The sequence below is a fragment of the Cervus elaphus genome, chromosome 26 (assembly GCF_910594005.1).
Source record: "Cervus elaphus chromosome 26, mCerEla1.1, whole genome shotgun sequence".
NCBI classification, from domain to species: Eukaryota; Metazoa; Chordata; class Mammalia; order Artiodactyla; family Cervidae; genus Cervus; species Cervus elaphus.
The window spans coordinates 34,009,543-34,033,569 of record NC_057840.1 but is presented as its reverse complement, the minus strand read 5'-3'; the positions used below and the strand labels follow the sequence as shown (position 1 = coordinate 34,033,569).

The window sequence follows — 24,027 nt, the reverse complement described above, 5'->3', positions numbered from 1 at the left end:
ACAGAGAAGAGGGCGTGGCAGGAAATGCTGCTGCCCGCAGGCCACCGCACCCCCTTAGAAAGTGGGAGCCCCTGAGGCTCACAGGTGTGTTAGGTGTCCTCTTCTGTTTTCTTCCACAGCTTGACTCATGAGTAGTGAATCCAGGAGTCATGTCCTGGCACCTTGACTGCTGTGGGGGTAGAAAGTATTACAGGGTAGGGGCCCTTCCATGTGGGCTGGAGTCTCAACTCCTTTGGGGACCCATCCTTCCAGACTTTAATTAGGACTTGAGTCCCTGGAGCATGCAATAGTGACTCCTTAGAATCTTTTGGGTCCTGGTTCACACCCCACAAGTGTATATCTTGCTGGAATTGCCCAGTGGCCATGGTATAAGACTGGAGGGTCTGAGCCTCTGGATCTAGGAAAAGGTCATTGACATAAACAAAAGGTCTTCCATATAGCATCTGATAAAGACTAAGACCAACCTGTTCCTTAGGGGCAACAGGGGTGTGGAGGAGAGCTATTGGTAAAGCCTCCTTCCATCCCAGGGAAGCCTCCTGGGTTATCTTTTTTATCGCTGATTTTAATAATTGGTTGGCTCTTTCTACTTTTCCTGAAGACTGAGGCCTCCAGGCACAATGGAGATAATAAGTAATGCCCAATGCTTTAGACACCCCTTGGGTGACCTTAGAAGTAAATGATGTCCCATTGTCACTTTGTAATGACCTGGGCAGACTAAATCTTGAAATTATTTCATGGAGCAGTTTTTTTTACCACCTCCTCAGCCTTCTCAGTCCTGTTGGAAAAGCCTTCAATCCATCCTGTGAATATATCTATCGCGACTAATAGGTATTTTTACACTTTGGATACTGGCATCTGGGTGAAGTCCATCTGCCAGTTCTCTTCTGGGTTCTCTTTTGGGTTGGCTGGGCCAACTGGGGTCTTTGAGCTCCTTGGGGCTTGTTTAATTGGCAAGTGGGACAAGAGGAGACCACTTGCCTTATAGTTGCTTGGAGGCCTATTCCTCTGAAGGATCTTTCTAGTAATCTTTGGAGGGCCTTTGCCCCTAAATGAGTGGTGGCATGTAAGGAGTTAACTAACTTCCATTGGAGGTTCCCAGGCAGAAGAAGGAGTCCCTCCTTTTGGAATCACCCCATATGATCTTCTTGAAAAACCTTCACTCTTAGCTTTAATAGTCTCACCTTCAGTATATGAAGGAGTTTCTGGCAAATTCGTTTGTGAAACTAGGGTGGCAACCCCTATTAGGTCATTGTTCTGTAATGCTACTGTCTTAGCTGCCTGACCAGCTGCTTGGCTCCCTCGTGCCACTTCTGTGCTCCCTTTTTGGTGTCCTTTACTGTGGGAGACTGAAACCTCAGTGGGCAGATGGACTGCCTCCAAGAGTCTAAGAATTTGATCACCTTGTTTGATTGGGGACCCTCGGGTGGTCAAGTGGCCCCTTTCTTTCCAAATAGTAGCATGTGCATGTAGCCCCAGAAAGGCATACTTGGAGTCACTGTAAATGGCTATTCTTTTTCCTTTTCCCAACTCAAAAGCTTTAGTCAGGGCTATGAGCTCAGCTAATTGGGCTGAAGTACCAGGTGGCAGAGACTTAGCCTCTATGGTCTCAAAATTGGAGACTACTGCATACCCGGCTCTTCTTTTTCCATCCAAGACAAAGCTGCATCCATCAGTGTACCAGATTTCCTCAGGATTGGTCAGAGGGTCTTCCAACAATCCCTCTCGGGGTTTTGTCCAGTGGGCCAAGGTTTCTAGACAAGAGTGAAAGGGGAGAGAGCCCTCGCGGGTAGGCAGGAGGGTGGCTGGGTTAAGAACCTCACAAGGGGATATAGTGAGGCCTGGATTTTCCATCAGCACTACTTGATATCTGAGGATTCTTTGATCAGACATCCATAAATGGTCTCTCCCATTTAGGAGTTGTTTTACTTGGTGGCTGGTAAAAATAGTTAGTTTACCCCTAAAGGACAGTTTTAAAGGATCTTCAATCAGGATTGCAATAGATGCAAGATTTCGAAGGCAGGGGGCCAGCCTTGGGCAGTTGGGTTGAGCCTCTTGAATATATAAGCTCCAGGCTGGGGCTCAGATCCCAACCTTTGAGTTAACACTCAAAGAGAGGCTATTCCCTCTCTTTCGTGGACATAAAGTTGGAATGCCTTTTCTGGGTCTGGCAACCTCAAGCCAGGTGCTCAAGCTAAGGCCTGTTTTAGTGTAGCCTCTGCCTTCTTTTGAGGAGTTTCCCACACTAGTGGGATTGAATCATCCCGTCCCTTTAAGCTAACATGTAAGGGTTGGGCAACTAGACCATGGCTGGGTATCCAGATTCTACAATACCCAGTCAGCCCCAGGAAAACTTGCAATTGTTTTAGAGTCGTGGGGAAGGGCAACTGGAGGATTCCTTGTCCCCGATCAGAGGACAGCCTCCTAGACCCATGTGTAATCTGAACTCCCAGGTAAGTGACCTTTGTCTCGACCATCTGTGCCTTAGCACACAAGACTTTATATCCCCTCTCTGCCAAAAAGTTTAGAACCTGGATTGCAGGTTGTTGGGTATTTTTCTCATCTGGAGAGCAGATGAGTAGGTCATCTACATATTATAATATTTTCCCATTAGGTCCCAAGTCCAGATCTAGGAGATCTCGGCTAAGGGCCTGTCCAAACAGGTGGGAGCTATCTCTGAACCCCTGAGGTAATACTGTCCAAGTCATCTGTTGGTGCTTTTCTCCTGGGGCCTCCCACTCAAAGTCAAAAATATATTGGGATTCTTTAGCCAGTTGTATGCAAAAAAAATGCATCTTTGAGATCCAAGACTGTAAACCACTTGGCACTGGGTGGGATTTCTCCCAAGATTACTAGGGATTGGGTACTGTGGGATGGAGGGGAACTACAGCTTCATTTATGATCTGGAGATCTTGAACCATTTGCCAGGTTCTGTCCTTTTTCTTTACTGAGAGGATTGGGGTGTTACATGGCGAATTGGTGGGGACAAATAGCCCACAAGCAAGGAATTTATTTATTAAAGCCTGTTGTCCTTCCCATGCCTTTCTTTTGAGGTGATATTTTTTCCAGTTAGGAACCCGAGTGGGATCTTAGAGGACAATGATGACCAGTTCAGCTTGGTGGGCTCGTCCAGGAGTCCCCTGCTCCCACACCTGGTGGTTAATTTTGTCCTCCCATAGTTTTTGGTCCTCTCTATTGGAGAAGGTGTAATGGGTTCTTCAATAGTAACCAGGAGCTGTAGGGCTCTGGGGGCTGGAAAGCTTCTCATCACCAGGGTGATCCCCAGTTTAGTGAGTATGTCTCTTCCCAATAAGGGAGTAGGACACTCAGGGGCCACCAGAAGCTGGTGGGAAAATATTTGTCCATCCCAGCAACAAAGAAGTGTTCCAGTGAATCTTTTAGTAGTTGTTTTTCCTGTAGCACCCAAAATAGTACAGGTTTGGGAGGAGAAGGCTCCAGAGTAGGAAATCAAGACAGACTAGGTATCCCCTGTGTCAACCAAGAAATTCTTGAACCTACCTGCCCCATCCAGTCGCACCCTTGGCTCCAGCCCCATGATGGTTATCTGTGACAGGCGGGCTGGCTGGAGTGTGCCCACTTCAGTCCTGTTGAACCATCCTGACAGAAGGCTTGTCACTTGACTTTGAGGCTTTTGGGTCCCCAGGGTAGAGTGCCACCCAATGTCCCAGTTGATGGCATTTGTAGCAAGCCGTTTTAGGAGACTTGTCACGGTTTGAACCCTCTTTGGCCCAATGCCCCGCCCGTCTACAGATTAGACATTTGCCTCATGCCTTGTCCTTCAAGGACTCAGGGTGTGCCATAGGGATTCCCTGGAGGGCGGCCGTCATCTGGGCATGCCTTGTTGGTTTCCTTCTCTCCCTCTCCTGGGCCTTGGCCTCCTTCTTCTGTTCTCTGTTATAAAAGGTATCGGTGGCCATCTGGACCATCTCATCTAAAGAGGAAGCAGGGTCCTGCTGTTCTGCTCGTAGTCCGAGTCCCCGGTCGGGAAAGAAGACTCCTCGAAACAATGCAACTCGCAATAGGGGAATTTATTACTGACTCGAGCCAGGGCCTCCCGCCCTCACCAGGTGTGTGAGGATGAAAGGCCCCGAGCCCCAGTTCTCTCGGGTATTTATTAGGGCAAAATAAGCAGCAGGTAGTTGGCGCAATCGGATTGGTTACACAGTGGGTAGTTGGTGTAAGCTGATTGGTTACACAGTTGTAAGGTAATTTTTGTTGGCCCAACGTGGGGCTTTCAGCTTTCCCCTGATAGGTTCCCTTTTTTCTGGCTAGGCATATGTTGATTGGCTGGCTCCAGGAGGCCTGATAATTATATTACCCCGGGAAACCAGGCCTACTCCTAATCTAGGCTGCCTGCCATGGCGTTAGCCGTGACAGCCTCACACTGCTGTTGTAGCTATTGTAACTTTATTCTGATATCTGATGCACAATGGGACAGGAATTTGTTCTTTAAAATCACCTGTCCCTCGTAAGAGTCTAAGTAAGATTGGTAAACTTTTGGAGGGCCTCTTTTAGCCTTTCCAGAAAGGCAATGAGGTCTCATTGGGCTCCTGAGTTATTGCTGAGACTGGGCACAGTCCCACAAGTTAATAGGCTTCTTTCAATTGCCATGGGTGGACGTCCTCAGGGGTGAGTCTTTCTGAAGCCTACCCTCCCCAGTACTGTTGGAACCTGAGAGCCAGGTGTCCCTGGGTCAGGGTGCAGATCCCCTGGCAGGCTGAGGCATGACAGCCTCCTGTCCGGGGAGATCGAATCCCCGGGCAGGTCGAAGCCTGACGGCCTCCCAGGGATTGTGTCCCTGGGCAGGCCGAGGCGTGACGACCTCCTGGGACCCCTGGGCTGGCGGATCCCCAAGCAGGTTGAGGCATGACAACTTTTTCAGGACCAGATTCCTAGGCAGGTTGACCTCCTGGGACTCCCGTCTGGAGTTAGGCATCCCCAAGAGCTCGAGGATGACCAGTGCTGGGTAGGATTAAGGGGTTGTAATTTTAACTCATTGCCAGGTTGTTCACCACAGATGGGAATAGATACCCAGATGTAAAACAATCCAAGCCTGTGCCCTAAGACTGGGAACCTGGTGAAACGGTCATAAATCTTATCCTCTTACTGCTGTAAGTGATTGTAAGCCACTGATTTCCTCCCCTAGTCCTCCATAAGAGCAGGTTAGGGTGCATCCACAGGTAAGCATTTCGTTGTCATAGACCCACCTTAGGTAATAACAGAAGTAATGACAAAGGAATGGGTTATCTGGCCCTGTTAGGAGAATTAAGGAATGTTAATAATAGTCTGGGTGGAGCAACATCTGTTTGGTCTGTTTCCTCTTAACAAATTTGTTCTTAAGCCAATTACTAACTCTTACAGTTAGGACCTTGCCCCTTGTAGGCAATGTTGCTCCACATAAACAAAAACGAAATTTCTGCCTAAGTCTAAAACTACTACTTGAACCTAAAAAGGCACATGCCATCCCTATTGTGGCTTTTAAGGACACTTTTCTCTTTCCCAGAGACAACAGGCTTAACTCTGGACAGAGGAGGAGCCGTAGAGAACACCTACACGCTAGCTCAGGTTCTTTTATTTCTTGTTTCAGAGATGTTGGTACTGTTTTAAAGTAGTGTGAGCATCATGCTTCCTAAGTCAAGAGATCACCTCCTAAAGACAGAGCCTGTTTACTTTCATTCTGAATATTCCACCTGGTGGAAATACATGAGCTTTGTTGTTTTCCTGGTCTTCCAATAGCCTGTCATTATTGCTCAATGCTATGTACCCGTTGTTGAGTGTGGGTTTCCTCATAGCCCTGGTCTAAATGATCTCAGATGGAGTGAGACACATGCAAGCCACTGGTATGTGCACAAGCAGTTGCAATGACTCATTCCTCAGGCTGAGCTTTCAGTAGCCATCTATATGTGCCAGGCTTTGTGCTTGGCACTCCCAGTACAGAGATGAAGCCTTGCTCAATCCATGCACTCAAGGGACTCATTCTCCAGAGACTGTCCGGAGTTAAGAACTATATTTCAATATAATTGGTTTCCTTTGTAACCCTATGTATTTTATTTCATGCATTGATAAATATTCTTCTGAGAAAAAAAAAAAAAAGGCAACAGACCAGATGTTCCATAAAAGTGGAATGGAAATTTGACCCGGGGGTATGTTTGTAGCTTTAGGAGAAGGGTGGTAAGGGTTTGGGCCCAAACGACCTGCAGGGCTAACTCCCAAAGTGGCAAACATTATCCCTGGAAGCCCAATCATCTTTGAAGAGATGCCAACAGATGGACTTCTACCAGGCATTGTGTGCCCGTCACCCGACCTAGCAGGTCCACTGAGCGATGCTAATGTTGCACATGTTGTAGGAAACATGGAAGATGAAGGCCCGAATATCTAGAGGGGTTGGATATTGTACAGTATTTCCCTCCCAAGGGCCGGCTATTTTCTGGTTGTCCCTCCAAAAGACTGTAGAGGCAACACTGTGGGCCTGGACAGGGTTCAGGAAAGAAGCGTGAAACAGGAGGGAAGGGGGCAGGGTACAACTTTTGAAAGAATGGGCTTCCCTGGTGGCTCATATGGTAAAAGTGTCTGTCTGCAATGCTGGAGACCTGGGTTCGATCCCTGGGTCGGGAAGATCTCCTGGAGAAGGAAATGGCAACCCACTCCAATACTCTTGCACAAGGGCATAACATAAACCAATTAAAATCAATTGGGTCCAAGATGAAAAGTCAGATTCAAGTAAACCTTAATCCCCAATCTGTAAGCTAAATGACACACCCAGTGGTGGCAGGACAGTGAACTGAACTGGAGGCATTGCCAAAAGATGGAGGCAACGGTTGGGATGATCCTCCCGCTCATTAGCATATGAATTCATCCCGCTCACAAAACCTAGCCAGGCCACATTCCATGGCCAGAGCCCTCTGCAATAGCCCACACCCTGCAGAGGGTGCTTCTCTTTGAATCCTAACAAATCCACCTCTTACCTATCGCTTTATCTCTCACTGAATTTTTGCAATGAGACACCAGAGCCTGAGCTTCATAGGTTTTGGCTGGACTCGAGTCCCAGGAGAAAGAGCTGAAGGACAGGAGGGAAAAACGTGGGAAAATCCCCTTCATAGCCTGCCAGAAATCTGCTAAATACCTGACCAGTGCTCACAGTTTTCAATGGCCTGCTCCTTAGCACAAAGATTAAGGACAGAAGAACCCCCACCGGCTTGGGTAACAGCTACTGGGGCTCAGCAGAGAGTGCCTTTGGGACATACTGAGGAGTAACCTCTCCGGAGACCCTCAGTTGCACCCACTGCCACCCGCCTGTTTGCAGGGGATTTGAGGAAACAAGAAACAAGAGACTGTAAAGGAATTAAGATTTCGTTAGGCATATGTCCCTCCAGTAGTAGGAGCGAGGACCTCCTACCTTAACCGGAGGTCTTCTGGAATCTGAGACTGAGCTGCGACGCCCCGCACGTCGCCCCCGCCACCCGGCCCCAGCTCCCCGCGCCCTGCCACCAGCAGCCGGGGGCCGGGGGAGGTGGTGGGGGGAAGGGGCAGGGGGAGGGAGGTCAGCAGGAACCTCTACCTGAGCGAGAACCGGGTGTGTTGGTTCTTCGGTCTTGATGCATAACTTCATTTGTGAGAAATGACTTTATTCCGGTAAAGAATCTGCCTGCGATGCAGGACGCCCAGGTTCGATTCCTGAGTTGGGTAGATCCCCTGGAGAAGGGAAGGGCAACCTACCCGTCTTCTTGCCTGGAGAATCCCATAGACAGAGGAGCCTGGCGGGCTACAGTCCGTGGGGTCACAGAGTCAGACACGACTGAGCGACTAACACTAATCCTTTAACCTGTTAGTACCCAGCGAGACAAATTTCCTGCCCTTCATTGGGCTTCCAAAGTCAGAGTTTGAACATAAAACAGGTTTCCAAGTAAACAATTTCATGGGAATTCCCTCTTCAATATTTCTATTTGGGGGCAGTTGCCACGCATTGTATCAGTGTTTCGGACTGAGTTTTCCTCTTCTGGCAAAGTAGATTCTGAGGTTATAAGAATCTTCTAATCTTCCAATGCAGATCCACTTGACAGTAGTCTTGAAAAAGCTTTACGGTCCTAAAGTTGAAACGACGAAAAATGTGCCACAAAAAATTTGAAGAAGTAAAAAGTTCAGTTTTGTACAGAATCACTAGCAGAACCATCTATGATCCTGTTCATGCAGCTCCAACCCCTTCTACATGTGTGTTTTATATCAGCGCCGGCATTTACTCTGCAGTAATATTTTGCAGTAATAGTATTGGCTGTTTTGCACCTTCATAGTATGGAAATGATTGAACTGGATGGCAGCATCAGTGCACTGTAGTTCCCAACATGTCCCAAACATGTTGCAGATGACTCAGTATCTGAGAGGCGACACACCCGACAGTGCACCTTCCCTCTCCAATTATTTTACCCTTGGGATGGAGGCGTAGGAGTTGAGAAGTGTCACTTTTTGGAGACAAAGCTAAGGTGAAGTATACTGAGAGATCCAGGGAGATCAGTTTTTATCAGTTCAGTCACTCAGTCCTGTCGGACTCTTTGCAACCCCATGAACCGCAGCACGCCATGCCTCCCTGTCCATCACCAACTCCCAGAGTCCACCCAAACCCAGTCCATTGAGTCAGTGATGCCATCCAACCATCTCATCCTCTGCCGTCCCCTTCTCCTCCCACCTTCAACCTTTCCCAGCATCAGGGTCTTTTCAAATGAGTCAGTTCTTCGCATCAGGTGGCCAAAGTATTGGAGTTTCAGCTTCAGCATCAGTCCTTCCAATGAACACCCAGGACTGGTCTCCTTTAGGATGGACTGGTTGGATCTCCTTGTAGTCCAGGGGACTCTCAAGAGTCTTCTCCAACAACATAGTTCAAAAGCATCAATTCTTCAGTGCTCAGCTTTGTTTATAGTTCAACTCTCACATCCATACATGGCCACTGGAAAAACCATAGCCTTGACTAGATGGACCTTTGTTGATAAAGTAATATTTCTGCTTTTTAATATGCTGTCTAGGTTGGTCATAACTTTCTTTCCAAGGAGTAAGTGTCTTTTAATTTCATGGCTGCAGTCATCATCTGCAGTGATTTTGGAGCCCCCAAAAATAAAGTCAGCCACTGTTTCCCCATCTATTTCCCATGAAATGATGGGACCGGATGCCATGATCTTAGTTTTCTGAATGTTGAGCTTTAAGCCAACTTTTTCACTCTCTTCTTTCACTTTCATCAAGAGGCTCTTTAGTTCTTCACTTTCTGCTGTAAGGGTGGTGTCATCTGCATGTCTGAGGTTATTGATATTTCTCCCGGCAATCTTGATTCCAGCTTGTGCTTCCTTCAGCCCAGCGTTTCTCATGATGTGCTTTGCATATAAGTTAAATAAGCAGGGTGACAATATACAGCCTTGACGTTCTCCTTTTCCTATTTGGAACCAGTGTGTTGTTCCATGTCCAGTTCTAACTGTTGCTTCCTGACCTGCATACAGGTTTCTCAAGAGGCAGGTCAGGTGGTCTGGTATTCCCATCTCTTTCAGAATTTTCCTCAGTTTATTGTGATCCACACAGTCAAAGGCTTTGGCATAGTCAATAAAGCAGAAATAGATGTTTTTCTGGAACTCTCTTGCTTTTTTTGATGATCCAGCAGATGTTGGCAATTTGATCTCTGGTTCCTCTGCCTTTTCTAAAACCAGCTTGATCATCTGGAAGTTCACGTTTCACGTATACAGGGAGAGGATAACTCTAAAAGATGTACTTTTGGGTGTATTTTTCATGGGGTGTTAGTAGATGAAAAAGATCCAAATAAAGAGAAACAGTTAAAGATCAAGCTTCTGGGTGGAAAACGAACGACTTGCGGGGAGGTTGAGCTGCTTGCACTATGTCTGAAATGAACGAGCTGTCGGAGCTCTATGAGGAGAGCAATGACCTGCAGATGATTGCGATGCCTGGTGAGAGTGACCTTCCGCCTATGAAGGTAGGCGGCGGGTGCTGGGAGATATCCAGAACCCCGCCCGCGCCGCCAGTGCCCCGCCACAGCTGGAGGAAGAAGACCCCATGGAGGAGGAGGCGGCCCAGCCAATGGCCCCACAGGGGCCCCAGCCCTGGGGAGCAGCCAGGCCAGATCGCGCGCCCTGATTTCGAGAGCGAGGGCGAGGGCGAGAAATTCGATGACTATAACTCTCCGGAAGAGGAGCCGCTAAATGGTGAGGGCTACAGAGTATCAGCGACCCTTGAAGAAGCCAACAAGATGTTTCTGAGAACCTCCAGAACCAGAGAAGCATCTCTGGATGGCGGGTTTCAGATGCATTATGAGAAGACCCCGTTTGATCAGTTGGCTTTTGTCGGAGAACTTTTTTCACTTATGGTTGTCAATCGTCTGACGGAAGAACTCGGCTGTGATGAGATCACTGAAAGAGTAGTTAAATGCTGTTAAGAGAGGAGAAGCTTCTTGAGGAGAGACCCAGCATTCCACTGTCTTTTGGGTTTATTCCAAATAGTTCTGTACCAATGAAAAGCTTGATCTTCCAAAAAAAATTTTTTTCTTTTTTTCTTTTTTTTGCAGAGTAGAATAAGGTAGTGATTGCACAGTTATGAAAAAGGAGGAAAATTGTTAAAGCAAAGTATCTTAGTACTGTCTAAACCTGTTTTCAAGAATGTCCAGAGACACTTATGGGTTTGACTGTTGTTTATTCAGATTAATTTCCTTTCATTGGGGAAGATAATCTTTCATATTTCACTGTAAGGAATGGCTTTGCAAGAATAAGATACGACCAAGACAGACTGCCAGTACAAGAGCCCACTGATGATAATTATATGAGAAAAAATAACTGATTATTCCACTTTAGGACATAAGATGTCTTTGAGATATTTGGACTGAAAGCATATTGAGAAAACTTTAAAGACTCAACTTTGTGATCTATCCAAGCTGTGGTTATCAAAGGCTAAATTTTTAGTGTAAAATAAATCTACCAAGTATTCTTCAGTACTCAGAGGATAATCTAGTCCCAAAAGAAGTATGTGTCATGTGTGCTATATCTTAAAACGTGTTTCCAAGAACAACTGAGATTTTGTTGTACATGTATCTTGATCACTTTTAAAGCTATTGTAATCTTTACTTCAAGAAAATTAGTTACCTTGAACATAAAGTTTCAAATCTAGACTGTAAAATGTACATGAAGGTACAAAAAATATACACTCTTTCAAACATCAGTATATACTAGAGAATTTTCTGTTTCTCTTGCTCTCTTTTTTCATTTCACTTTATAGGCAAAAGACTCTGGTTGAACTTCATAATGTAAGAACTGTTAAGTGAAAATTGTCCAGTAAAAGGAAAGCCCTACATCTAAAAAAAGACACTACGAACAACCCTTAAAAGTTTTAAATCTGCCCAGAAATCCACCTCAGTATTTGAAGTTTCCCTCTGTCTCCTCCTCTGATTAAGCTTGTTTTTGGTTATGCATCAACCAGCATTCAAGATAATAAAAATTTATTGTTCTGTATTAAAAAAAAAATCAAACTTCTGGAATTCAGGTGGCAGTGATGATCACTGGAAGTTGTAAGCTATGAAGTCTTCATCACAGAAATCTCCCTATTATCCATGTATGTAGAGAAGGAGAAAAGTCCATGGTGGATTGGCTTGCATGAGTTGGGAGAATCTTAAATTGTTTTTGTGGCAGCACAAGTGAGTAGAGGCCAGTGATCCACAGGTAATTTCTCAACAGGACCTGGTCCACATGTCTGTTCTCATTGCCTGTGGGATTAGCTATCTGGTCAGAAGGGAAGTCCTCCACAAAGACCGGGCTGCTAGGAGCTCTGCCACTGATGACAACCTCAAGTTAAGAGTGCAGATAGCCCCTCTCCAGGGTCTTGTTCCCCATGGACTCTCACTCTCTGGGGGACAATGAAAACGTGGGATCGATGGATGGCTCATGAAAGTCTGGTTAAGAATGAGTTCTCCAGACTTCCCTGGTGATCCAGTCTCTAAGACTCCACACTCCAAAGAAGGGGCCCAGTTCGATCCTTGGTTGGGGAACTGGATCCCACATGCTACAACTAAGAAGTCAGCCTGTTGCAACTAAGAGTCTTCATGCTGTAAAAAGATCCCAGGTGCCACAACTAAGACCCAGTACACCGCCCCCCCCAAGAAAAAAAGATATTAGAAAAATAATTTTTTTTAGTTCTCCTGTGCTAGTGATGTGTGGGCCTTCAGACTGATAGTGTAGGAGCTCATGGCTCTGGGTCAAATACCCTACACGGATGTCGACTCTTCAGAAATATGAAAGACGGTTATCAAATACCCCAGCCTATCAACTGTTCTGATGAACCATTTGCTGTGATGGCTTGTGCTGGGACTTAGATTCGGAGGAGAGGCCCAGTTCCAGCAGCTGGCCCGATGTCTCACAGAGGTCCATGCAGCCCTAGGGGCCTGTGTCTGACTTTCCTTTCTCAGTCCCCCAGCGTCAGCAGGAAGGTGCCTGCTGAGGCCCAATTGGAGCCAGGCAGACACATACATCACCCAGCACCACAGAAGCACATTGTCTTCCAGAACTCTGTGCCTTAGGAATGCCATAGCATCTAAACTTTCTAAGACAGACTTAATGATGTGGAATATTTTCTAGATATCACTTTCATTAGGTTGAACTGAAAATGTTGGTATAAATTTTTTGACCAAGAAATTTTTAAATAATGTTATAAAATAAATAGCTTTTAAGATTGTATCAACACAAATACTTGGACTAGCTTAGTGCCACGTGTTTTTTAGTTTTTACTTCCTCAAAGTAATGTAGTTGATTCACCCTTGAATGTGCCCTGCTTACTTGCTCAGTCGTGTCCAACTCTTTGCGACCCCATGGACTATGCAGTCCATGGAATTCTCCAGGGTTGAATACTGGAGTGGGTAGCCTTTCGCTTCTGCAGGGGATCTTCCCAACCCAGGGATCGAAGCCAGGTCTCCCACATTGCAGGTGGATTCTTTACCATCTAAGGTACCAGGGAAGCTCAAGATTACTGGAGTGGGTAGCCTCTCCCTTCTCCAGGGGATCTTTCTGACCCAGGGATTGAACTGGGGTCTCCTGCATTGCAGGTGGAGTCATTACCTGCTGAGCCACCAGGGAAACCCTTAAGTTTCTTTCTTTTCCTTCCTTTTTTAAAAAATACTGATCACTAGTCTTGGGAATTATTTGTCTATAAGATGAAATACTTTGTCTTAGGAAAAGCAAAATGAAAAAATGCTGTTGCTTTGTACAGGGAAAGGCAGTGTTCAAGGGAAAAAACTTAAAAGCTAGAAGAAAAAAAAGAGAAAAATACAATAGAAACAGAAACTACTCTTTCATGGAAAATTGCCTTTTTAAATTTTTTTTTTAATAAAGAGGAGTTCTGCCTTCTTACTTTGGGAAAAGTAAGAGTGGAATTCAGTGGAACATCTTAAATTTGGCAGATCCTAGTATTTCTGAGAGCCAGCAGTGGATTGGGGGGCAGGTCAATAGTAAACAGTAGTGATTTTATTTATTTTTACATTCGAGATAACACAATTCCAGAAGGTGCAATCATGTTTTTAAGGTTAAGAATCCATTTTACTGCACCTAGAATATGCCATGCACAGAATGGGTGCCCGAGTTGTGTTGCATTAAAAAAAAAAAAAAGTAAACAGATTTTGTGCTTATCTTCAAGGCTGGCTTAAGTATAAAATGGATCTTTAAAAACACTTGAAAAAATTAAAGCATTCAATTTATTAAAAAAAAAATTACATATGCATCCCGAGGAAGGCGCTCAATGCCTAGCCACTGATCAGTGCCTCCCTGGAGTCAAAGCTCCTCCCAGACAGCTCACACTGTTGCTTATTGAAGCTGGTTATGACTGAGATCCTACCCCTGGTGGAGTTAACAAGTGGTGGAAAAGGAAAAGTTGGTTTGTTCAGGAGCCCTGGGAAAATAGTGACCTAACGTCCTCAGACCGTCTCCAAGCTTCCCGGTTAGAAAAGGGGGCGGAGGGGCTGCTGCGGGCGCGTCAGCGTCCCGTGCAGTCAGGTTGTTGGCACAAGGCGGACGTCTGAGCCTCACCAGGCTTATGGTTTCAGCCGGTCTGGGGGTCTGTGTGCTTGCAGCCAGCAGTTTTTATGTGCTGGGGGTCTGCTTCCTGTAGAAACAACTTGAGACTTGTGTCAGATTTTTGTTATCTTTCAGGGAACTGGTAATTTCATGACACTGCTATGTGGCTGGTCACAGTCTAAATTGTTACCAGTTTCCCAGCCTGAGGAGTATTCTCGTTTCTCCATCTTCACGTTTCCTAATCCTTAACTCTTAAAACACTGTTTTGAGACTCACAGGAGACTTGACTGACTACAAACAAGAGGCAGACAGAGGCCATGGGGGGAGGGGGGGCCGGGTCTTCCCCACTAAGGCCGCCTAGAGCCCTTTTGGTTACAAGACCATTTATTACCCATTTTTCCATGATCCCAAGAAGCCCAGGGCCTCCAGCAGCTTCCTATATATTGAAGAGAATCTAAACATGGCCTCTCTCAACTGGCATCTTATCCCTTTGTCTGATAACTCACCCAGCAAAACCCCCAGACCTGGCCCCCAGGACCTAACGTAGGAGGGACGGGAACAGGGTTTCCCAGAGTGTGACACGGGGCTCGAGGGTGAGGCTGGGCATCCCCACTTCTACCCTTTGGTCCCACATTCATATTGTCTAGGAATTGGGACAGCAGCAGCCTATAATGGTTATTGATTAAGACAGGAGTTGATAGATTTTTCTACAGAAGAAAGTAAATCTCATTGTCTCTTTAGGCCATTTGGTATCTATCTCTGGGTGCAAAAGGAGCTTCCACATTTGTGGAGCACCAGGAGCCAAATTTAATGTGTAAATCAACTGAGAACCAGACTTGTCCACTGTCCTGGTTTCTGACCCCAGTAATGAGTGACCCACCCCCTAGAGAATCATCCAAGAGCTGCCTCAGCTGTCTATGAACCAGAAACTTACCCTGTCTTGCCCTGTAGCTTCTGGTGGTGGGAATGTGATAGGAGGCGGGTCTGGCTGTTATGAGCTAATGCGCCCCTTCTGCTGTAGACTGGCTTCCTTGGTTCAAGGAGCGGTAGGGGACACTGCATGAAGCCACAGGTGTGAGCAGGGATAGTGGCCCTGTATCAACTCTGCTGTCAGGCCTAGGTCACCTGCTGGTACATCCTATTTGTTCCCTGTGGCCCTGGTTATGCCAAGCCACATAATCACTTCTGTCCTATGACGGCTGGTCTATCACAACTAATGGTTAGGGGTTGATGAACCCAGATCATGATGGGCACCTCTGACATTCCATGACCAGAGGCCTCATCTCTGCCAGGCCCCAGGACCATACCAGGAGCCACATTAAATGGTATGGGCTTTCTCACTGCAAGTGGTGTGTCCTTTCTTCAGGGCACTAGGAGTCTGTGTTGTGAGCCTCCATTAAAATGCCATGTACAGCATGTAGGACCATTCTAACCACAGAGAGCTATGATGTCACTGGTTCTGTTGGGTCATCTGCCCAAGAAGCAGGTCCAGCCACACTCATCATTCATCAATTGTGACTGCTTTTGTGCCAGCACAGCAGTTGCAGCAAAGACCTAGGGTCTGCGAAGCCTGAAATATTTCATATGTACCATTAGAGGAAACTTATGGACCACAGTGGCAATTAAATGGAGATAAGGTAGGGACCACAGCTCTGCAGGCCTGGGGAGATTGTAGGTGGGAACTCGTTTTCCTTATTTCCTCCAGGATATGATACACATCCTATCAGGGGATGGGGAGTCAGGGTCAGAAGTATGAATGTGGAATTCATTACTATGGTACCCTCACCCCATGGTAGTTTACTAACTACACAGATTATCCATTCATGTCAGAAGTCTAAGACATGTGAAATGAACACTGAGTGGATCTGTGGACCCAGAGATAACCACTGTTAGCAGGACCTGGGACAGGTGTCTATTAACTGCCTGGTCCTTGGAGCATCAGTTCACAACATGGGGGCCATGATCATGCTACTGTTTCCATGCATGATGTTAGTAACACACAGGGCCCAATATGAATGTGGGAGTAGTTTCTCCTTCTTCAGTTCCAGTTCAATTCAGTCACTCAGTCCTGTCTGACTCTTTGTAGCCCCATGGACTGTAGCACGCCAGGCTTCCTTGTCCATCACCAACTTCTGGAGCTTACTCAAACTCATGTCCATCACTTCGGTGATGCCACCCAACCGTTTCATCCTTTGTCATCCCCTTCTCCTCCTGTTTCAATCTTTCCCAGCATCAGGGTCTTTTGTGCATCAGGGTCTTTCTTTGCATCAAGTGGCCAAAGTATTGGACTTAGTTACCACAGTAAATAGCCATGTGGCTCATCAGGAAAGAATGGATGGACTTCTGCACTTGCTGCAGTAATGAAAGGGCCTGCCTCACTGAGATGTGGCTTCTTTCTCTGGTGATGCCTTCTGAGAAGTAGCTCCGTTCTGGAAATTTTGGTAGGGTTGTTTGGTAGGGGTGGCTGCTTTCAGCCTACTGATCATCCAGTCTTGTGTTTGTCTCTCATTGTTTTCTGTCTCTCAATCAAGCAGTTTGCATCCAGGTTCACTGACCATCTCTCTGCCTCTAGGATCACCCTGTACTATGAACCAGCATTGTACTATCTGCAGTCAGGCCATGGCTGGCATTGGGACTTTCTAATCACTTTCAGCTTCCCTGATAGCTCAGTTGGTAAAGAATCCACCTGCAACACAGGAGACCCAACTTCGATTCCTGGGTCGGGATTCCTGGATCTGCTGGAGAAGGGATAGGCTACCTACTCCAATACTCATTGGCTTCCCTTGTGGCTCAGCTGGTAAAGAATCCGCCTGCAATGCGGGAGACCTGGGTTCGATCCCTGGGTCAGGAAGATTCCCTGGAGAAGGGAAAGGCTACCCACTGCAGTATTCCAGCCTTCAGAATTCCATGGAAGTCCATGGGGTCACAAGAGTCAGACATGACTGAGCGACTTTCACCAATCACTTTGACCATTTTACCAACTTTGCTCCTGATATACAGGATCAGGAATTGATCCCAGCCATCCACCTGGAATCTGATCTTCCTCCATTTTCCATCCCTGTTCCTGCTGGAAGCCCACAGGAACACGGTCTCCTACCTCCATCCCTGACCTTCCACAAAAGTCAACCTTGAGTTGTTGGAGATGTTTCTCATCCATACTTTCCTCTCAGGCTCCATAGAGTCCATCAGGCTTTCACATGGTGCCTGGTGACCTGGACACTTTCCTGCCCTTTCATACAGTGTCCGCCCTGGAAGATTCACTTCTCTGGGCCTTTGATCCCCTCATCTACCACCTGCCTCGGAAGTTCTGGACGTTCTCTTTCTTGCCATGTGGGCCAGGCCTTCTCCAGGCTTCCAAGACCCATCCTAGTGGGAGATCAGCAGCATCTCCCCAGCTTTGTTAAGTCCTATGACCCATAATTATAAACTCTTCCTTCTCCAGCTTTGGGTTCTGTGCTCACCTGTCACCTCTTTGCCCCTCTCCCTGTGATCTTGCTTCCTCAGGAGCATCCCCACAGGCTCCCCATCTCTCACAGGACATGGGGTTAGACTCTGACAGTCCTCTGTCATCTAGACTTTTACTGCATAGCAGCCTGGCACGTCTCTGCAAAGGTTATGACGCTGGGACCTGACCTGGTGGACACAGGGACACACCAGGATGAGTGACCTTTGCCAGGCAGGGCCTCCTGCTTCTCCATGAGGAGGGGGCACTGGTGTGTGGTGTGTGTTGGGGGGGGGTCATTGCTCTGACAGCCAGCCCTGCACTGTACTCGGCTCTCATAACTGGGGGAAGGGACCTACGGGTCTTTTTTCCCCAACTTCACCCTCACTGTGTTTTGCCTTCACAGACGCTCATTCTGTTTCCTATAATTTCACCATCAATCCTCTGCCCAGACATGGACAGCCATGGTGTGAGGTTCAAGGCGAAGTGGATCAAAAGGTCTTTCTCTCCTATGACTGTGGTACAGCTGAGATCAAGTACCTGAGTCCATTGGGAGAGGAAGTGAAAAGTATGAACGTCTGGGAAACACAGACTGACACACTCAGAGACACTGGAGACTTGCTCAAGGAGCAAATGTCTGATATTACACCAGAGAGATACACAGACAAGGGTGAGTGAGAAAGTCCAAATGCAGGAGGAGCAGACTGGCGGCTCAGCTGCATCCACTGTTTTGGGGTAAAAAAAAGAAAAATCAGATACTGTCCTTCCCTAGTAGTCCAGTGGAAAGAGCAGCTGTTGCAGGAGAGACCAGGGCCAGATTAGCTGGGCCCAGGGGAGGTGGACCCAGGTGGGGCAAAGAATCTATCAAGTCCAGAGACTGAGCTCTTTCTTTTCCTTGGTGGGGTCAGGCCCTCTGACCCTCCAGGCCAGGATGACGTGCTGGCGTGAAGACAACGGACACATCAATGGATCCTGGCAGTTTAGCTTCAATGGAAAACTGTCCCTCCTCTTTGATTCGGACAACGGACACTGGACAGTGGTTCATTCTAAAGGGAGGTGGATGAAAGAGAAGTGGGAGAGTGACAGAGCTGTGACTGACTTCTTCAAGAAGGTCTCCATGGGAGACTGTCAGCTCTGGTATCAAGATTTCTTGGTGCGCTGGGAGAAAATGTTGAAGAGCACGGGTAAGTTAGAAGCGTAGGAGAAAGTGGTAGTTCTCTCATGGTGACATGGACCCACTCCCGTGTGTGTGTGTGTCTGTGTGTCTGAGAAAGTGATCTGTCAGAGGTGAGTTGTCCTGAAGAGCAATGACCCGGAGATGCTCTGTCATCCTCCTTCCTCTTCCACCTCCTGACGTCTCTCCTCACAGCACAGGCCTTTGGATGACTGATCATGGATTTTTCCTGATCCCAAACCTGTAGACATCGTTTTGATTTCTGGGATTTATTTCTCACTGTACCCTCTTTCCAGAATCTTCTTTTAAATATCACCAATCCTCCTTCTGGAAATCTGTCACTACCACCTCTGCTGTCAGCTCCTGAGGACTCTATCCTCATGTCACCGTCTCTGACGTCACAGCAGGACTGAGTGGCTGTGTTGGAAACCTTGCTCCCCCATGAGCTGTCAGAACCCCTTGAGGACTGGGCTCGTCCCTTCTCCCCATCTCGCCTGAGGATCTATCACTGTGGCCTCCATGTGATGGGTGTAAACTGTCTGCACAGTAGGGGTACCTGAGTCAGGGGGGTGAGGAGGCATCTGCCGAGTTTGGGGTCTGGACAAGGGCGTCACTCTTGCTCTCCTTGCAGCATCACTGACCACGGGCCCCCCTGCAGTCCAGCCCACGGCCACAGCCATCAGTCACACCGCCTGGATTGCTCCTGTGGCTCTCACCAGTTTCGTCATAATGGGCAGCATAATAGCCTGTATCCTTTACAAGAAGAGGTACTGAGGGCAGAAGTCAGAGGGAAGGCAGGGGCACAGGGCCTGGTGTGAGGACGGGGAAGGTAAATCCCAGCCAACCCCTGCCCCTCACTGAACCTCCTCATCCTGAAAATGAGCCAGTGAATAAGACCCCATACCACCTGAGAGAAAGAACTCAGACAAGCTCAGGCCTCAGTTCTGAAAAGTCCTCACTGTCAGACGACACTGGGAAGTGGGGGGTGACTGGGGGCCTGTTGAAGTTAAAGGGTTGAGCCACGTCCCCTGACTGAGCACAGACCGCGGGCTGGCAGGGCCCAGGGTGGGTGGTGTGAGAACAGCAGGCGCTCAGGGCGAGGGCAGGACTCCCGGGGCTGAGAGCAGCATGGGGGCTCCTCATGACGTGTCAGCGGGGAGGGGACCCACCCAGGGGCCAAGATGAGAGGGGCCGGGCTCATCCCAGGAGGAAGGGCTGGGAAGGCCTTTGCAGACCCAACTCCAAAGGCCTGTTCTCACCGGAAGTGGCTTGGGCCAAGCAGGCAAGGCAGGAGCCCCACAGCAGAGACTGTGGGAAGGGGCGAGGCCAGGCCTGTGCTCCTGGGGCAGCAGCAGTTCTGACTCAGCCTGTGGCCTGCTCGTCACCAGCCTCCTGGGGACCCAGAGCCTCCATCACTGAGCGGCCCTGCCTTGAGCAGAGGTCCTGGGGATGGTGGGCCTGAGCTGGGGTGGAGGCGCCCAGCTGGGCGGGACCAGGAAGAGATGGGGGGCAGGGACCCTAGTCCTGAGAGCTGTGTGCGCTGCTGGCTCAGAGACTGGAGGGGAGCGAAGGGAGGAGGTTTGCCTGCAGCCCCCCAGGGCTGTCAGGAGGCAAGGCCCCTCCTCCGGGGACCTGCTCCCTGGCCCTTTAGGCCCCCCTCAGGGAGGATCCGGACCTGAGTAAAGGGAGCAGATTGATTCCTCACTGGCTCCAGTCCTGAGCCTGAGCAGGGGGTGTCAGGGCCTGGGGTGACTCTGTGATGCAGGAAGGAAGGATAAGGGGACAAGAAGCTGCTGGGCCTGGGGTGGGGGTGGAGGGGGGGACATAGGAGCCCCTCAGTGAGGGCGGGGCTGGGGGGGGCTGGGGAGGGGCAGCCCCGGGAAAGTGACAGGAGTTCCTCAGACTCCTGGACCAACACCTCTTTCTTTTCTGCAAGAGATGGTTCTCCCAGGAAGCCCACAGGTGCTCTGTATGCCTTTCTTCTGGTTTTCTCTTTAGATCCAGGAGATCAGACCCCAAGGATCCTGAGTCTGTTTTCCGGTTGCTGTGACACAGTAGATGCATCATCTCATGGCTTTTATCAGGTTTGATGAAATCCTACTCAGCATCTTAAAAAAAAAAAAAGAAACAATTTATTTCACCACTTTCTTTTGGTGATACGTGATGGAATATCTATACGGAAATAATCAAGTACTTGAAGAAGTCTCCAGAAACAGGACATTTTTCATATTCTTCTCATTTGTGGATAATTAAATTCTTCCGTGCCTCGTGACCTCATTCTTGCAAATGATATTGCAAGAAAAATACCATCTCTATTACACAACTCAGGGATTCTTTCTGTGTCTGGACAAAACCACCTCAGCCTGTTTTCAATAGAGTGAAGTTTTATTTATGACTATTTCCCTTAATAACTTATTATGCTTAAAGTGAAAGTGTTAGTCGCTCAGTCCTGTCTGACTCTCTGCGACCCAGTGGACTGTAGCCCGCCAGGCTCCTCTGTCCATGCGATTCTCCAGGCAAGAACACTGAAGTGGGATGCTGTTTCCTTTTCCAGGGAACCTCTGCAACTCAGGGGTTGAACCCGCGTCTCCTGTGTCTCCTGCATTGACAGGCAGATTCTTTACCATCTGAGCCACTGGGGAAGCCCATTTATTATGCTACTGCTATTTAAGTAAAAATCTCAGTACTCCAGAAAACTTGAAGTATTTAAGTTTCTCTCTCACGAGAGAAGTCATGATATTTCACCATTTCTCCACCTTATAGGATTAAATGTACCTAGTGCTTCTGAGAAAACACGGTCTGAGCAGATGCGTGCGCCCTGTGTTCATGGCAGCGCTGTTCCCAGCAGCCAGGCCTGGAAGCCACCTAGTGTCCACTGACAGATGAATGGAGAGAGAAGATGTGGACATATATCCAGTGCAATGTTACTCAGCGTCAAAAAGAATGAAATAACGCCATATGTAGCAGCATGGATGGACCTGGAGATTGTCATATTGAGCAACATAAGTCAGACAGAGAAGCAGAAACACCTTTTGACAACACTTGTATGCCGGTGATACAAGTGCTCTTACTTACGAAAGAGAAAGAGACTCAGAGACTTAGAGAGTGCATTTATGGTTGCCAGGGGGAAGGGATGGGGGGATTGTTAGGGAGTCTGGGATCAACATGTACACACTGATTTATTTAAAATGGATAACCAGCAAGGACCTCCTGTGTAGCACATAGAACTCTGCTCAATATTATATGGCAGCCTGGGTGGAGATGGGATGGGAGTCAGGGAAGAATAGATGCATGTACGGAAGTGAAAGTGAAAGGTTAGTTGCACAGTCATGTCTGACTCTTTGGGATCCTGTGGACTGTAAGCTGCCGGCTCCTCTGTTCATGGATTCTCCAGGCAGGGGAGTACTGGGGTGGGTTGCCATTTTCTTCTCTGGGGGACCTTCCCTACCCGGGGATCGAACCCGGGTCTCTTGCATTGCAGGCAAATTCTTTACCAACTGAGCCGCCAGGGAGGATAGAGACGTGTATGTGTATGTTAAATCCCTAGCCTAGCTTATTTGTGCTGCTCATTCAGGACACCTACACTCCTCTCTGGGTGTATATTTCCACTTTGCTTCCATTTTAAATAAACAAACTGTTTCTCTGTATGTCTCCAGTAATAACTTTGGTACCTGTTTTTACAGTTTTTGCCTCTGTGAAACATTCTTGCTTTTGAAGACGGTAAGAGCCAAGGGAACTTTGTATCTCGCCCCTGGTGTTTAGTATCTAGAATTCCTCCTTTTACACCAAGCTATCCAGGTTCAATTCCTAGGTAGGAAACTAAGGTCCCTCTTTAGCACAGCTCACTGCTGTCTCTCTGAGATCAATATTAAGGAGATATATACCTTATATTAAGGTGTAAATAATGCACCTTAAATTTGCAGGTAGAGGGGCTTCACAAGTTTGTCATGGGAGATTTTGCCACCGCTGAGAGTTTAAAAAAAAAGAAAGTCCTCTCAAGGTTAACCTGGTTCTTTCCCTCTCTAGGCCCTTTAATGGCTATTGTTCTTTCCTTTCTAATCCTTGTTTATTTAACCTTTTGATTGACTTTGTGTCTGTAGGATGTACCAGTTTGAAAGAACACTCATGGTGGCTCAAGAAATACAGCCCATTCCAGTGGAGGGTGGCCCAGATCCATGTAGGTCCTTGTGAGGGACTTCTGCACCTTGAGGGGAGGCTCAGTTCAGTGGTCCCTGTCCAGCAGGGAGAAGTTTGGATAGAAGAAAGCTTCAGCCCCTTAACCCTTCAGAATAAGGGTATAGAACCCCTCAGTGGGTAATGAGACAGGCTGGGACAGTTTGCTGCAGTGAGTGTATCTGGACAAAGGTCACATCAACATCAAAATATAAAGAAATTATAAGGGGCTGAAAATAATTGCATGCATGTGTAGTTGGGGAAAATAATCAGCAACAAGATACAAAAAGACCAAAAACCCAAGGCAATTTCAGAGCAGCCAGGAGCAAAAGCAGGTACTTGGTCATGATCCCTCCACACAGCACCACCAAGGGGGAACAAACCACCCAGGTCACCACTCTGGTCTGAACCCAGGACCTGCCCCCACTCTCATCTCATATGTGGGACCGGATCCCCCACGCTCTGGAGCCAGCAAGGGAACATGTTACTTGTTTTTGCTCCCTCGTGAGTCCCAGTGAAGCTTCTTTTCCCCTGAATCTGTGTTTGGCCTTTTATCAACTTCTATTGATCGAGTCCAAGAACTCTGGTGGGTAACACAGGAGGACTTTGGCTAAATAAAGGTCAGGAATGCTGCTTGGAGATGGTGTCTCCAGTGGGCTTCATCAGAAACAAGGATTGAACATACGCAGATTCTAGGTGGGGTTACACTGTGTCAGGAACAAAGCAGGTGCAATGGTTGATATGGTAGAGAGACGGGAAGGCCAGCCGGGTCCTGACTGCAGAGAGTGTGATGCTGGTTCATAGCACACGGCGATCCTAGAGGCAGACAGCCTGGATGGGCGGCCAAACTAGATACAAAGTGCACAATGGAAAGGAATGACACAAAGGGATTCCCTGCTGGCCCACTGGTCCGGACTCTGGGCCTTCACTGCCAGGTGCCCGGGTTTGATCACTGGTCAGGGAACTAAGATCCCAAAAGCCAGGCAGCTGACCAAAAAGCAAAAAACCCCAGAAATGCAAATAAAATAAAACACAAGCTGGATGATTAGGATGCTGAAAACAGCCATTGCCACAGCTTGTCTGGATACTTGGTCCAGTTTCTAGAACTGAGCCAGTTATCAGAACCCAGAATCCGTTACTAGAGAGCGATGCCAGTTTCCAGCAGGAAGGCCTCTTATCACCAT

General features: G+C 47.7%; 1 protein-coding gene and 3 pseudogenes across 2 annotated transcripts in view; all 4 read left to right on the top strand.

Moving 5' to 3' along the window:
• The window catches only part of LOC122684484 (UL16-binding protein 1-like), an 81,009-nt gene extending 59,139 nt beyond the window's left edge, over positions 1–21,870 (top strand). For both annotated transcript variants that reach the window (XM_043888601.1, XM_043888600.1), the window contains 4 exons: positions 17,903–18,166; positions 18,405–18,680; positions 19,302–19,437; positions 20,669–21,870. In XM_043888601.1, coding sequence (XP_043744536.1) covers positions 18,067–18,166; positions 18,405–18,680; positions 19,302–19,437; positions 20,669–20,720 — 564 coding nt within the window. In that variant the 5' untranslated portion in view covers positions 17,903–18,066 and the 3' untranslated portion in view covers positions 20,721–21,870. The remainder of the gene's footprint in view (positions 1–17,902; positions 18,167–18,404; positions 18,681–19,301; positions 19,438–20,668) is intronic.
• LOC122684256 lies at positions 7,835–9,748 on the top strand (annotated as a pseudogene).
• On the top strand, positions 9,671–10,441 carry LOC122684254 (annotated as a pseudogene).
• On the top strand, positions 10,662–12,443 carry LOC122684253 (annotated as a pseudogene).
• Positions 21,871–24,027: the final 2,157 nt, after the last annotated feature.